This window comes from Ceratotherium simum, chromosome X (genome assembly GCF_057802395.1).
Source record: "Ceratotherium simum simum isolate JZ-2026a chromosome X, ASM5780239v1, whole genome shotgun sequence".
Lineage (NCBI taxonomy): Eukaryota > Metazoa > Chordata > Mammalia > Perissodactyla > Rhinocerotidae > Ceratotherium > Ceratotherium simum.
In genome coordinates, this window is record NC_141940.1 from 127735177 (window position 1) to 127751379 (window position 16203).

The 16203-nt window shown below is 49.1% G+C and overlaps 1 protein-coding gene and 1 long non-coding RNA gene across 3 annotated transcripts in view; one reads left to right on the forward strand and one right to left on the reverse strand.

Moving 5' to 3' along the window:
* LOC147912038 (uncharacterized) lies at positions 1-2837 on the reverse strand. The gene is made up of 2 exons (XR_015550451.1): positions 2762-2837; positions 1-189 (listed from the first exon to the last, which is right to left on the reverse strand). It is a non-coding gene; the product is annotated as an uncharacterized LOC147912038 (long non-coding RNA).
* LOC101405816 (arylsulfatase D-like) overlaps positions 2017-16203 on the forward strand; it is a 26535-nt gene continuing 12348 nt past the window's right edge. Inside the window, exons 1-4 of one of the 2 annotated variants that reach the window (XM_014795523.2) lie at positions 2018-2129; positions 3848-3997; positions 12724-12845; positions 15110-15232. In XM_014795523.2, the coding sequence (XP_014651009.2) occupies positions 2077-2129; positions 3848-3997; positions 12724-12845; positions 15110-15232 (448 nt within the window). In that variant the 5' untranslated portion in view covers positions 2018-2076. Of the gene's footprint in view, positions 2130-3847; positions 3998-12723; positions 12846-15109; positions 15233-16203 lie in introns of both variants that reach the window. The other variant, XM_087426708.1, reaches the window with a different exon arrangement.

Here is a 16203-nt window from a genome sequence, read left to right on the forward strand (position 1 = left end):
TTAAAGAACGGACATTTATTATCTCCCAGTCCTGGAGGCTGGAATCTGAGATCCAGGTGTCACAGGGCTGGTTCCTCCTGAGGCCTCTCTCCTTGGCGTGTAGACGCCGTCTTCTCCCCGTGTCCTCACGTGGTCATCCCTCTGTGCGTGTCTGTGTCCTCATCTCCTCTTCTCATGAGGACACCAGTCCTATTGGATCAGGACCCACGCTAATGACCTCATTTTACCTTCATCACCTCTTTAAAGACCCATCTCCAAATATAGCCCCATTCTGAGGTCCTGGGGGTTGGGACTTCAACATGTGAATTTGGAAAGAGGTGGGGACACACACTCCAGTCCATAACACATTCTCTGCTGGCATGGTGGGGCACGTGGCTTTCCAACAGTTCCGTCTCCAGATGCAAGAAACAGCTCCATCTTGCACCTCTCCAAGCCTAAGGGTGTGACAAGTAACTCCTTCACCTTGCTACAGCCTCAAGCCCACTCTCCTCAAATTATCCAATTCCAGGTGACTGACGGAGAGACTCCAGCCTCCAGGAAAAGAGGTTGTTCACAGGCATCAACCAAAGCCAAATCCATCTCTGGCTAATTCTGCTCAAGTAAATTCCCCTTTAGGGTAGAGAATGAAATGATAGCTGGGCACTCTCCCTCCCCAGGGCCCCAGCTCCTTCCCCACAGTCGTAGTTTATGGAACATGGAGCCAGCACTTTCAGCTAGCTGTGCCCTGCATCCCTGGACCACTGAGACACCTCTGAGCCATTCAGCATCACCTGTGCCCCACCACCTCCCTCCCCAGACCCATCCACATCTTTGTCCCAAGTGGCTTTGAAGCCATAGAGTCCCCAGGTCCTTCAAATTGATTCAGACCCATAGAATCAAGGCTTATCCTCCCTTCCCCAACCCCACAACTCCCGACCAAATAGTAGTTCTGGGGGCACCAACTCCCACTGCCCCATCCTCCTAAACACTCACGGCAGCCCTTACTTTGTTCAGATAATTTGCCCAAGGGCACCCAAGGCTCCTGCTCTGCATAGTTTGGGGAATCTTCCCTCCCTCCAACGTAGAATTTCTTCAGGGGATCATATGTGGACTCCACCCCTGCCTAACCTTCATGCAGAGCTACTTCTGGACTCCTGGCTTCTCGTCCCCTCCCTCCAGGCCCCCACTTTCTCTATGTGTGCTGAAGCAGACAACCCCAGCTGGAAAGTCCTCCACTGATAAAAGCTCCTCGACAGTCATTAATAAGCAGGACAAAGAGAGAAGCAATAAACAATGCCCAAGAATTAATCCCACCAGATGGGTCATCCCGATAAATGGAAGCAAACTACATCCTCCAACTAAAGGGCAAAGGTCTTCTCTAAACAGAATCTCCAGCCCCATTTCTGGAGATTCCAACTCAGTGAATTCAGGGTGGAGTTCTGGACTGTGGGTTTTCAACAAACATCCCCAGAAGACTTAGGGCAGCCCACCCCAGCCTCCAGGCTTTATAGAAATGCATAACTGAGGGGGAAAGGTAAAAAGAACAACTCCGGGGCAGCGAATGGGGACCAGGACCTGGATATGACCACCAGGCAGACCCTCGAGGTAAAGTCCCTAAAGTCTCCTGGCTTCCGGTCCAACTAAACTAGTTCGAATTTAACACCGCCCCCCCCCCCCCGTCCCCCCCACCCCGCTCGTCCCCCGCCCCCCACCCCCTTGGCCACAAATTAGAAGTCTGTCATCCTGGACCCTCTTGAAACTGAATTCACGTTCTGGTTGCCTGACTGCACCAGGCAAGTCCCAAGACCCTTCCTGAGATGGAGAAAGGGGGCTCCGGGCCTAGTCGAGGTGGTGTCCTCAGGGCTACCAGCAGGAGGTAGGGGAGGCGGTGCCTCACCATGCCAGGCCCAGCCAGAATTGATCATCTCCTCGAAATCAGGGAAAACCTGTTTCCAAGATCAATTCCCCGGAGGCCCCAGGAGATTAAGAGGATTAGGGAGGGTGGGGACCCCACACCGGGATCCTGTAGCTTCCTGGGCGGGTCCGGGTCACAGAGCCTTGGGGGCAAGGTCCTGTGCGCTCGGCCCGCGCTCGGCCATGGGACCCACGGCGCAGATGGGACGCGTTGCGCCCGCCACCAGGTGCCCCAGGTGCGCGGGACCCCGGGGCACGGCCCCCATTGGGGCCTGGGGCTGGGGGCGCGAGGGGGGTTAACAGAGGGCGCAGGAGCCTCCAGAGCGGGCGTGCACCCCCGGGAAGGCCGGGTTGTGCGCGCGCCGCGGATTCACCAGAACGCAGCTGGAGGCCCATTCTCTGCCCTGCGAGGACGCCGGGCAGAAGAGCTGTGGGGGGCGCAATGCCCCCCCCAGGGTGGGGGATGGGGTAGAGGAGAAGGGGGAAGGGAGAAGGAAAAAGGAAGAGAGTAAGATAAGGGAGGGCCGGAGGAGAGGAAGCAGGAACGCTGCTGGACACGCCCCGGCTGGGTCGTCACAGGCCACGGACGGCAGAGCGCGGCCCAGCTCCCTCCCCGCTGCCTGAGACACGCCCCCTTGGTCGGCGTCCGCGTCTCCAGCGTGGTCGTGTCCCTCCCCCCTCTCTAAGCCACATCCTGTCCAAACCCATCGGCCTCCTCCCCTGCTAAGACACGTCCCCTTGGCCCGTGTCCCCATCTCCAGCGTGGTTGCGTCCCTCCCCCGCTCTCTGAGACACACCCTGTCCAACCCCACTGGTCCCCTCCCCCCGGAGTGCAGCTGTGTCCCCTTCCCCGCTCTCTGAGACATACCTAGTCCAGCCCGCCGTGTCCCCCATCCTCGTGTCCCCCGGAGCGCAGCCGAGTCCTCCCTCCCACACTCTCCCGCCTGGCCCCGCCCTCGACCCCCTACCGCCAACACTAAAACACTCTGTCCCGCCCTGTGAACCCCCACGGAGCGCACTCGTGTCCCCTCCCACCCCATAATCCTCTAAGACACGCCCCGTCCGCCCCTTGGCCCTGCCCACCCGGAGGTCGGCCTGCCCCCCTCAACTCTCAGGCCACTTCCCGTCCCGCCGCGGGTCCACCCCTGTCGCGGTCCCCTCTCCCCCAGCGCGGCGGGGCCGCCCCCGAGTCTCCGGACTGCTGGCGCACCGGGGCGATATCCGGGAACGCGGACAGCCCCGGGTGCCCTGCTGGGTACCCCGGACACGCTGGAGCTTCCAGCCCGGAGCCCGGGAATCGGGATCAGGGCCCCCCAGGCCCGCGTCCCTAGGGTCATGGGGCGGGGACAGCCTGGGGGTGGGCCCGCGGGACGCTCCGAACCCCCGTTACGCACGGTCGCCAGTGCGCTCTGGGCCCTCGCTGGCAACGTGCCTTCCCAATCTGTGCAGTAGGTGTTGGGTCAAAACAGGCGTCTGGGGCACTTTTAATCCCACATTTATCCTTGTCAAATGTAAGTGCCCCCCTGCTCCGAGCCTCCGGGGACCTTTGGCGGAAGGCGCGGTCCAGCCACGCTCGGCCTGCTGACCCGGTGACCCCGGGAAATGAGGGCCAGCCCTGAAAGCCAGCGCTCCACATCGGAGCCTGTCTATTGATGTGAATTCGCCTGAAGCCACATGATGGCAAAGCGGTGGGAAGGAGAGGCCTGGATTAATTCGGTGAAAAAAAAAACCTAACTTGGGCAGACCGTGACTTTCAGAACGAAACGAAAAACAACCCGTTCGGGTTGACCACAGTGTGTCTTATGCTGCAAAAGGAATCAAAAGCTAGTGGCAGTCCCTCGTTCAATCCTAACTGAGTGGTGACGTGTGTGCCTTCCCGGCAAGCTGGTCTGAAATGCCAACTTTTCCCTCCAAATCACGGACGTTGATTTCTGCCTTGTGTTTTTCTCTGCAGGGACTCTAAGCCGGTTCTGCTCATTGTGTGTTTGCTTCTGAGGACTTGCCAATTAAAAGCAGCCGATGCCTTTAAGCCAAATATCCTACTGATAATGGCAGATGATCTGGGCATTGGGGACCTTGGTTGCTATGGGAACGGTACACTGAGGTACAGTGTGGTGCCCGTGGTGTTGCCGGTGGTGTGAGCGTGTGTGTGTGTGTTCGGCTGAAGGATGCATTTAAAATCTGCCTGTGCGCATTAGGAAATTCCTTAGTGCCTCAGATCTCAACGCTGAAAAAATTATTTTTTGACAGGAAAAGAGAGTCCTAACCCTTTCAAAGAATGTAGAACGGTGGTGGGTGGGTGTATTTGTTTCCTGGGGCTGCCATAACAAATTACCACAAGCTGCAAGGCTTAAAACAATTGAAATGTTTGCCTCCCCCAGTCCTGGAGACCAGACGTCTGAGATGAAGGGGTCGCAGGGCCGCACGCCCTGCGGAGGATCCAGGGGAGGGTCCTTCCTGCCTCTTCCAGCTTCTGGGGCTCCAGGCGTCCCTGGGCTGGTGGCCGCCTCCCTCCATCTCTGCCTCCGTCTCCACGTGGCTTCTCCTCTGTGTCTGTGTCTCCTCTTCTGTCTCTGATCAGGACGCTGTCATTGGATTTAGGGCCTCCCTCATCCAGGATGACCTCATCTCAGATCCTCCTCTTAATCACGTCTGCAAAGACCCTGTTTCCAAATAATGTCCCAATCACAAATACTGGGAGTTAGGATGTGGGCAGATATTTTGGGGGGCTGCTGTTCAACCCAGTGCAGTGAGTTTAGTGCACATTCAGAGTATGCAGGGTCCTGTGCCATCCCTACCAGCAGGGATGTGGACGATGCTTGTATGCTGTCTGCACCAGGAGAAAAGGTGAAAAACCTCCTTGTTCCATTTTGTGGGTATTTCTTTTAGGAAGACCGCCCCAGAAGTGAACACACAATCTGCCTCCTAGTAGCTGCCGACTCGGGGACTGGTCCTCACAGAGCAGGGTCTCCATCCTTTTGCGATGGCCTTTCCAAACCAGCAGAAATCTGGGCATCTTCTTTCCTCCCCACTGAGCAGGCCCAGTTATAATTCACAGACCAGACCATTCCCCCATTTATAGTGTACAATTCAGTGGCTTTTAGTATTTTCACAGAGTTGTGTATCCACCACCACCAAGCATTTTAGAATATTTTCACAAACCCCCAAAAAGAACCTCTGCACTCTCTTAGCCATCACTCCCTGTTATGAGCTGAATTGTGTCCCCCAAAATAAATATGTTGAAGCGCTGACCCCCAGGACCTCAGAATGAGTCTGTATTTGGAGATGAGGTCTTTAAAGAGGTGTTGAAGATAAAACGAGGTCATTGGGGGGGCCCTGATCCAATAGAACTGGTGTCCGTATGAGAAGAGGAGATGAGGACACAGACACGCACAGAGGGACGACCATGTGAGGACTCGGGGAGAAGACGGCGTCTACACGCCAAGGAGAGAGGCCTCGGGAGGAACCAGCCCTGTGACACCTGGATCTCGGATTCCAGCCTCCAGGACTGGGAGAGATAAATGTCTGTTGTCTAAGCCACCCAGTCTGGGGTCCTTAGTTATGGAAGCCCCAGGACACTCTCATACACCCCCCAACCCCCAGTCCCTGGCAGCCACTGATCTGTTTCCTGTCTCTGTATTTGCCCCAGGACATTTCATTCAAATGGAATCGTACACAATGTGTCCTTCTGTGTCTGGCTTCTTTCTCCTGACATCATGTTTTCAAGCTCCATCTACTCTGTAGTGGGTCTCAGAACTCCATCCTTTTTTACAGCTGAGTACTATTCCACTCTGTGCGTATGCCTCTTTTCCTTTATCCATTCACTTGTTGATGGATAATTTGGACGCTTTCCACTTTTTGGCTATTAGGAACAACACTGCTATGGACAATCCTATACGAATATTTGTGTGGACACATTATTTTCCATTTCTCTTGGGTGTATCCCCAGGACTGCAATTGCTGGTCATATGTGGTCCCAATACCTTGTTTTACATCGAGGAATTCTGAAGTTTAAACACTACCTCCTGGCAGTATTGACACTGCTTGCGAGTCACCAAAGGAAGTGATCATTTAAATCTAAGACAACCCCTCTGTGGCCTGTGGCTTTCAGTTGACATTAAGAAAACTGCCAAGGGGCCACCCTGGTGGCACAGTGGTTAAGTGCGTACACTCCACTTCGGTGGCCCGGGTTCGCAGGTTGGGATCCTTGGTGTGAACCGACGCACCGCTTGTCAAGCCGTGCTGTGGAGGTGCCCCATATAAAGTGCAGGAAGATGGGCATGGATGTTAGCCCAGAGCCAGTCTTCCTCAGCAAAAAGGAGGAGGATTGGCATCGGATGTTAGCTCAGGGCTGATCTTCACACACAGACAAAAAAAGAAAACTGCCAAGACATTAGATTTGCATGTCTGACACTTTCCATAGGGGGTGGCACCTGAGTTTGTGTCTGTATTCCTTCTCCTTCCACCCAGAATGCAGGCACAATGGAAGCAGGGTCCATGGGGGCATCCTAAAGCTGGCAAAGATGTTCTCTTAATTTAAGTCATTGATTTATAGACAAAAAATTTGAGCCTAGGGTCCCCATGTGGTGCGGCATGCCACGCACAGATGTGGGGCCATGCCCTTCAGCATCTGCCTACTACGAATGTCAAGATTCTTCCAAAATCCACTACACTTACTCCATCTTCAAAATTCTGTTTCCACCGCACTTCCAGCCTGCCTCACAAGCCGGGCACCGCACCTGTAGGAATTCTGCCAAAGCGCTAAGCTAGTAAGGCTGACAGGTGTACCACTTATGCCAGTTTTGGGAGCCACCTGGTTTAGAGACACTGTCTTTGGTTTCAAGGCCAGAGAGCTCCACCCACTAGAAACCATTCTTTGCTTCATCTTTCAATGATTGGCTGTGAAATTATTTAGACTCTTCTAGCACATAAGCTGTTCTCCTGAAGTAAATGAGTCCCGTATAATTATTTCAGGCAACCAGGTTATTAGGAAGTATCTGTCTAAAGATGCTGGGCATATTTTTGCATTCTAAATCAGAGGTCAGCCATCGGCCATCTTTTTTGTTAAAGGACCACACGGTACTATCATAGCTTGTGTGGGACACATAAGGTCTGCGTTGCTCATCCTTCTTTCTTACCTTTTTATTTTTTCCAGTTATTGAAAAGTGTAAATACCATGTTTAGCTCCAGAGAGACTTACAAAATAGACCGAGGGCCAGATTGGACCATAGATTGCTGATCTTTGCTCTAAATCATCAAACTTTGAAGTATCTTGAACAGAGGGAGCAGAACTTGAGAAGTCCAGAAGAGATGGGTCCAAAGTCATTTCTACTGGGCTCTGCTTGAAGGTTCCTGGCTTTCATTTGTAGGGGCAGGGTTGTAAACCTCATAACTCCATGTGGGTTTGTGTTAGTAACGCTAGTTCTTTCTTCCGCCAAGAAGTGAGTTGATGCTGGCAGGATGGTATCGCAGAAATTCTGCCTGATAAGAACGGGAAGTTGGAGAAACCGTGAGGTGTGTAATGACTGTGTAGCCCGCTGATGGTCAGGACAGAGGAGGAAGTCTCAAGACTCTTTCTGTGGCCCTGACACTGCTTCTGAGAAACCGTACTATCAGGCACACATTTTGTGGTTCCTTGGGCCTCAGTTTCCCCTTGGTAACATGAGGCCATTGGATGATCCTTTCAGCTCCATCATGCTCAATACGATGCTCTGGCGGCAAAGCCACACCCAGAGATGTGTTAAAGACAGACCAGAGAGTCTGTCAATAAACACAGGACCTGCTCATTCTATTAACATAATAGGAAGAAAAGATCTCTCTTATCTTAGAAAAATCTCATTTACACATTGCCAACTCCTTGTCTTTGCTGAGAGACAGCAGGATATTTCTCAGCATATTGATATCATCCTCAGCTACTCTGATACTTTCTCTCTGTTTTTTTTAAATAAAAATAACTGATTCCTCAGGCCAGAGTGCTATTAATAATAAAAAGAATGCATAAAGGAATGAGAGGAACGCAAGAGTACTATTTTAGGACTACATTTTGAAATCAACCTGATAATGGAATGATATAAATTGACCAAGAAGCACAGATTTTTTTTTTTTAAGAATTATTTCAAGTAGTTTTTTCTTTTTTTTTTTTTTTAGGGAAGATTGGCCCTGAGCTAACATCTGTTGCCAATCTTCCTCTCTTTTTTTTTCTTTTTTCCCCCCAAAGCCCCCAGTAGTTGTATATCCTATTTGTAGGTCCTTCTAGTCCTTCTGTGTGGGACACCACCTCAGCATGGCTTGATGAGCGGTGAGTAGGTCCACGCCCAGGATCCGAGCTGGTGAACCCCATGCCGCCAAAGTGGAAGGCACGAACTTAACGGCTGGACCACCAGGTCAGCCCCAAAGCACAGATGTTTAAATCACATTTATATATATTAAAGAAGTAACATTTTTCCTGTTTGAAGATATCTTTTAACAACAGGGAAAAGACTCTGCAAGAGAAGGTTGCTATATGAGGTTCAAACTTGTGCTTCTCCTCCCGTTCCCCAGTGTAGATAATCATGAAGACATTTGCAAGAGATAAATACTTGATTGATAGATAGTTACTTGGCTAGCTAGATAGACAGACAGGTGAAGGATGGATGGATGGATGGATGGGTGGATGGATGGATGGATGGGTGGATGGATGGATGGATGGATGGATGGAAGGGTAGTAGGTGGGTAGATGGATGGATGGGTGAATAAGTGGGTGGGTGGGTAAGTGGATGGATGGATGGATGGATGGATGGATGGATGGGTGGGTGGATGGGTGGATACATATATGGATGGATGGATAGATTATTGGATATGAGACTAGAGATATAACTTTTTAAAACTGAGAAAAATAGGTCAGAACTGACTATAATTAAATGTAATCAGTACAATTCTATAAGCCCCTATAAATCATATACATAGTTTAGCCAAAAAGCAAGTAAATTCTCACAGTTGGGTTATGAAAAACAACCAGTGGGGGTCCAGAATGGGTGACTTGTAATAACAGCATTTGTATATCAGTTGGCTGCAATTAAAATGTGAGTCAAAGATGACAAAAACTGCCAGAACAATATCAACAGACACAGCTCTTCTTTGAAAACAAAGGCACGGCAGGGCCCCAGCATTCTTCCTGAGAAGCAGGTGTCTGAAACGCGGACTTCAGCTGTGGTTTTCCGTGAAGCCTGGGCATGCAGGAAGCTGAGGGGCCCACAAGCCACAGCTCAGCATTGGAGATAAGAGCTTTGCAAACAAGAGCGTCTGGGACGTTCTCTTAAATATGAGAAAACCCATCATAGGAAAAAGGCTGCCATGGGCGGAAACTGGACTGATGGACGGGAACTGTTGGCAAGTCCGTGATGAATACAGATGTAACCGTGGTCTCTGAGATGCTTGAGCCAGAGCCTGTGGGATGCCACAGTCAGTGGACTTTTCAGGTCACAACGACTCGGCGGTAGCCCCTGCTTTGGTGCTTTCTAGGTACGTGACCAGGGACAAGTGTACAAGCGGCCAAACCTTCAAACTTTCCTTGACTCCTTGCAATTGTAATATCACTCCACTTGCTAAGAAATTGTGAGACTAAACATAACACACGTTATCCAAAAAGTCTTAACATAGCCTTTCCCTTTAATAACCTCAGAAGTATAACTCTTACACATTTACAGCAAACATCTTTTGAGAATTTTGCAGAATACATTTTAAATTTTATTTTCTTTCATCAGGGGATGTCCGCCATCTTCAATCAGAGGGACTGCAACAGCATTTAAAATGTATTCTTTAAAATTTGCATTAAAAGAACGATACATGCTGAAACATTCAGACGATGGTCTCAATGAGTTTGTAGCATTCATGCCTCTGAAGTTCTTGAAGCTGGAAACCTACACTAGTTCTTTGGAATATCTGCTGGCTCACAGTAGTCATTCATTGAGATCAATGACAACTTCTTCATGACTGATCTTAGTTCTAGTTTCCATCCACAAAACCTATGGACAGAGACCATCTGGAACCCCTGGCATCCACTACTCGCAAGCTGTCTTGATCATAGGACATAGAAGTTGGCTTGCATACAAGAAAATAGCATCCATCATCACAAGGTCTCATAGCCTGAAGTTGTTCATATCTTCTCAGCAAAGAGAAAAGTCACTTCTGCATCCTCTTCCTCAATGTTGGGATAACACTGGCACTCAGGCTCTTTTTGGTGGATAACGGTCATGGACCACCCTCAACTCCCTGCGGGGCCCTCCACCAACACCCATGATCTCAGCACGGAAGCCCCCCACCCATGCCCCTAACTACCCTGCAAATATCCCTTTGATCTTGGGACCATTGGCCTTTCCACTTGCCCTATAGGGAAGTTTTAGGCATCGGCCCTCTCGCAGATTCTATTCCTCCAATTTAAACCAGTGCCTGCCATCTCCAGCTCTTTCTCTCTCATCCACTTTCTCTCTGCTATTTAATCCACACACAGTGAATCTTGGTGGCATGGGCAGGAAAGGGTGAATCCTTCTCCATTCCATCAGGAAGACCATTTCCCCAGTGTGTGAGGTAGGGTTTGCTCACAGAGGAGCAAAGAGCAGGAAGACTCCAAAGGTCACAGCTCTGCGAGCACACAGGTTGGGATGGCCCAGCTTCCTGGGTGATGAAAGTCAACAGCAAGACTCTCTGGATCAGAGCAAGATGGTCTACACCTCACAACTCAACACAGCAAGAGCATCGCCCTTGTATGCTTGTCCCCGGCCCTCAAGACCCACGTAGTGACACCGTGGGCCCAGATGGTGACTATGCACTTGGTGGGCTGTACTGCAGCTGAGGACCCCAGAACAAGGGCTCAGCACCTTTTGCAGCAAGCGGTTCTCAAGGCACTCGCCTGACCCTGGGGACTGAGCAGATGTATGCGAGTCACACTATGGTCACCTTGACCTACTGGATCGCCTTCGTGCCTGGTTATGGAAGTGGCTCAGGGGCAGAGGACCCTTTGATTTGGTGCACTCAGCAACACCACGCAGCATTCTTCCAACCAGGACAGCTCCTTTTATCTCCCTCTGAAGGAGGGTCTCTCAACCTCAGCACTATTGATATTTGGGCTGGATACTTCTTTGTCCTGGGAGCCATCCTGTGCATTGTAGGATGTTGAGCAACATCCCTGGTCCCCATCTATCAGGTGCCAGTAGTACCCCCACCCCCTGTAAGTTGCGACAACCAAAAATGTCTCCAGACATTGTAAATGTCTCCTTGGAACTCTTCCGTAGTTGAGAATCACAGCCATAGACAGGCAGTCAGATAGATAGATAGATAGATAGATAGATAGATAGATAGATAGATAGATAAATAGATAGATAGAGAGACAGATAGATAGATAGATAGATAAATTGATGGATAGATAGATTGATAGAGATCAATATAGAGATGGATAGATAGATGATGGATAGATAGATGATAGATAGATAGATAGATAGATAGATAGATAGATAGATAGATGATAGAGATCAATACAGATAGATATAAAGGTAGATGGATGGATAGACAGATAGATAGAGATAGATATAAAGATAGATAAATGGATGGATGGATGGATGGATGGATGGATGGATTGATGGATGGATGGATGGACAGATAGATAGAGATAGATATAAAGATAGACAAATGGATGGATGGATGGATGGATGGATGGATGGATGGATGGATGGACAGATAGAGATAGATATAAAGATAGATAAATGGATGGGTGGATGGATGGACAGATAGAGATAGATATAAAGATAGATAAATGGATGGGTGGATGGATGGATGGATGAATGGATGGATGGACAGACTGTCATTCTAAGGCAGGGTTTCTCAACCTCATCACTGTTTAAATTCTGGGCTGGATGACTCTCTGTAGTGGGGTGTTCTGTGCACTGTAGCATGTTGAGCAGCATCCTTTTCTCCACCCACCAGATGCCAGGAGCATCCCCTCTCCCTGAGTTGTGACACCCAAAATTGTCTCCAGACATTTCCGAGTGTCCCCTGGAAAGCAAAGTTGTCCCTGTGGAGAACCACTTGTCCAAAGTTGTCAGCCCCAGAGACATGAAGAAAGGTCTCTAAGATTTTAAGACCTTACCATCCACCGTATGGAACAAAACAACTTTTGAAAGCATCATTTGAAACTAGAATGGGCTGCTCTGTTTCCCCTTAACCAGACACTAGGTGACTGCTTGTCGAGGATGCTATAGAAGGGGTTTCCTGTAGAGTGGAGACTGAGTGAAGTGACTTTGGGGCTCTTACTTGAAATGAGGAGTCTTAATGTCTGACAGCTGCCATCTTCAAAGCCTCACTCTTCCCTCTTGCCTTGTGCCCCACATCTGGACAAGCTGATAAGACCCCAGTGCTCCCTCCTTTGGTGCTAGTGGAAAATTCAAACCACACCAGCCCCTGCCCGTGTGTGGGAACCCTCATCCTGGCCCCATGCCCACACCACAATAATAACCCCGAGCCAGTCTCCTAGCCCCACTCTCTCAAGCCATTGCAGACCCATATGGGAGCCTGCTGGGCTCTCCCCAGAAAGCCGCATTATGTGAGTCATAAACCTCAAACCCTTCTGAGGTGTGTGTGTGTGTGTTTGTGTGTGTGTGTGTGTGAGATATCATCGGTCTCTTTGGAGGGTGGGTCCAAGTGCCTCTTCAGAAGACCATCAGGACACTAATTCCAAAGGCCAGGGAAGTCCCTAAAGTAATATCGATACCCTCCATCCCGATGCCCTTCAATGCAGGGATCTGCTTCAGCTCAATGCACGTGCCCTCTCTGACAATGACATTTGCGTGATTTGCTCAGGACGCCCAATATCGACCGGCTTGCCGAGGAAGGTGTGAGGCTCGCCCAGCACCTGGCGGCCGCCCCGCTCTGCACCCCGAGCAGAGCTGCGTTTCTCACGGGGAGACACTCCTTCAGATCAGGTTGGTGGTGTGTGGACGACTGAGAAAAGAGCACTTCTGCGTCCACTTGTCTATTGTCCTTAATAATTTGGTAGCGATGGTTGAGATACAGGGAAAATGGTAAAAACATAATCTGCAGTAGCATCGTCTTGTAATTACGTAAAGAATACTGTGTTTTGTGTTTTGTGCAAGAAAAATTGTGAATATCAGGAATTCAGAAGGTGGAAACTCCCCAGTGGGAGCTGATTATGCTGGACATTTTGTTTATTTGGTAAATATTCCAGTCAATCTTGATGTAAAGTCATGATTTCAAATGGCCTCTGAGTGGGTGTGGGAAGCTGCATAATGGCCCCTCCGAAGATGCCACATCCTAATACCCAGAATCTGTGAATATTTCCTTATGGAAGAGGGGACTTTGCAGGTATGACTAAGGATCTTGAGATGGGGACATCATCCTGGATGATCCTGCTGGGCTCAGTGTCATCTCAAGGGTCATTATAAGAGGGAAAGAGGAGAGTCAGAGGCATAGGAGATGTGAGGATGGAAGTGAGAGGTTGGAGTGATGCACTTTGTAGATGGAAGAAGGGGCCAACAGCCAAGGAATGCAGGCATCCTCTAAAAGGAATGCAACCCTGCCAACACCATGATTTTAGACTTCTGATCCCCAGAAACGCGAGAAAATAAATCTGTTATTTTATGGCACCAAATTTACGGTGATTGGTTACAGCAGCAATCAGAAAACTGGTACAGAGGGCCATGTCAAAACTTTTGGTGCAAGGAAAATGGACATGTTCCTCATAGTCCAAGGTATGTATGATGAGAGAGACAGAGAGCAGTAAGACAGTTCAAAATTAATCAAATAACCCCGAAGTTACACCAACATGCACCCAGCAGCATGGCTGGGTTGGAACAGATAGACAGTCCCAAGTGTTGGCAAGAATGTGGAGCAAGTGGAATTCCTCGCACACTGGCGGTGGGGGTATACACTGGTGTAACCACTTTGTAAATTTGTCAGCCTCTGCTTAAGCTGAATGCATGCATGCCCCATGACCCAGCAATTCCTAAGTATGTGCCCAACTTATATGCACATGTATGCTCTACAAGAGACAGGGATGCAAACCTTCACAGCAGCACTGTTTGTGAGACCCAAATACAGAAACAGTTAATCAATGGAAGAATGGAGTAATAAACTGTGGTATATTCACACACTGGAATATTATTCTATTATTCTGCTATGGCTGCCATAACAAAGGACCATAGGCTGAGCGGCTTAACGCAACAGACATTCATTTCTCATGGTTCTGGAGGCTGGAATCTGAGATCCAGGTGTGGGCAGAGCTGGTTCCCCCTGAGGCCTCTCTCCTTGGCGTGTAGACGCCGTCTTCTCCCCGTGTCCTCACGTGGTCGTCCCTCTGTGTGTGTCTGTGTCCTCATCTCCTCTTCTCATAAGGACACCAGTCCTATTGGATCAGAACCCACCCCAGTGACCTCATTTTACCGTCGTCACCTCTTTAAAGACCCATCTCCAAATATAGTCACAGTCTGAGGTCCTGGGGGTTAGGGCTTCACCCACTAGGTGCTAATAGCAACCACTCTCCCACCCTTCCTGAGTTGTGACTAACCAAAAATGCCTCCAAGTATTGCCAAGTGTCTCTTGGGGGGAAGAATCACCTTTGGTTTGGAACCACTGCCTTAGATAGGCGGTTGATAGATTGATGATAGATAGTTAGTAGACAGATAGATAGATAGAAAGTAGATAAATGGAGGGATACATAGATAGATAGGTAGGTAGATAGATAGATAGATAGATGATAGACTGATGGACAGATAGACAGATGATAGATATATGATCTATAGATGATAGATATAAGATAGATAAAAATAGAAAATTGATATATAAATAGAAGATAGATTAGATAGATAGATAGATAGATAGATAGATAGATAGATAGATAGATAGATAGATATAAATAGATGATAGATATATAGATAGATGGATAGATAGATAGATGATTGGTGAACAGACAGAATGTCTCATGACAAGGCCCAGGGTTTCTCAACCTCAGCTCTGTTGACATAGACATTCTCTGTGGTGGGGGCCATCCTGTGCACTGTAGAGTGTTTCCACCCACTAGATGCTAGTAACACCCTCTCCCAGTTGTGGAAACCAAAATCAATTCCAGGCACTATAAAGCATCCACTGGTGGGGGGTCAGAGTCTCCTCAGTTGAGAACCCCAGTGTAGCCAAGGGATGGTGAATGCTTCCTCTGCACTCTGCTTCACAGGCATGGAAGCCAGTGATGGATACCGGGCACTCCAGTGGAACGGGGGCTCGGGCGGCCTCCCTCAGAATGAAACCACATTTGCCAGAATCCTGCAGCAGCAAGGTTATGCAACGGGCCTCATCGGTGAGGTGACGCACTACACTCGTGCATGGTTGGGAGGATCCTGAGCGTGATCTTTGACCAGTGATCATAATCATTTGGTGGTTAGGAGGATCGATGATCAAAAAGAACCTGTTTTCCAAGAAGGGAAGAAAGTCATGTGTCAAAACCCAAATTTGGTGCACCATCTATCTGATCCCTCTTGGATTGTTCACAGTGTTGGAATTTTTGTCAATTGACAAACAATTTTCATTCAAATCTTGCTCTACTGGCCTCTTTCCTTCTCTGGACATGTCAACCTTCTCCTCTCCTCAGAAACTTCTAGAGGCTATCTTTCCTTGCATGGCCACCCAACACCTCGAGACCCTGAGAGTTAATAATCACTGCCTTCCTTTACATAACACACCCAGGGAGGGTCAGAAGCTCCTTCATTATACAGGGGGATGTGTTTGGGGTCCCCAAGACCACCCTTAAGTTTGATTATTTGCTAGGAGGACACAGACTCAGCATACAGTTGGACTCATTGTTGTGATTTATTACAGTGAATGGACACAGAGCAAAGATCAACAAGGTAGATAGATGGATGGATGGATGGATGGATGGATGGATAGATAGATAGATAGATAGATAGATAGATAGATAGATAGATAGATAGATGGATGCATAGGGTGAAATCTGGGGACACCAGGCAGAAGCTTCCAGACTCTTCTCCCACTGGAGGCACACAAGATGCACTTAATTCCTCCATTAGTGACTTGTGACGACACATGTGAAACGTTGTCACCAGGAAGTTCCTTGGAGACTCAGTGCCCAGGGTTTAGATTGGGGGCTGGTCATGTAGGACCTGTTGCCTGGCGTCTACCAAAATTCCAGCCTCCTAGAAGGAAACCAAGTGTTCTGCAAAAACTATACTGTTTGTGCAAAGAGTTTAGACACAGGGAGTCATGCTTATCATTTAGGGAATGAGGGGAAGCCTCTGAAAATCCAGTTCTCAG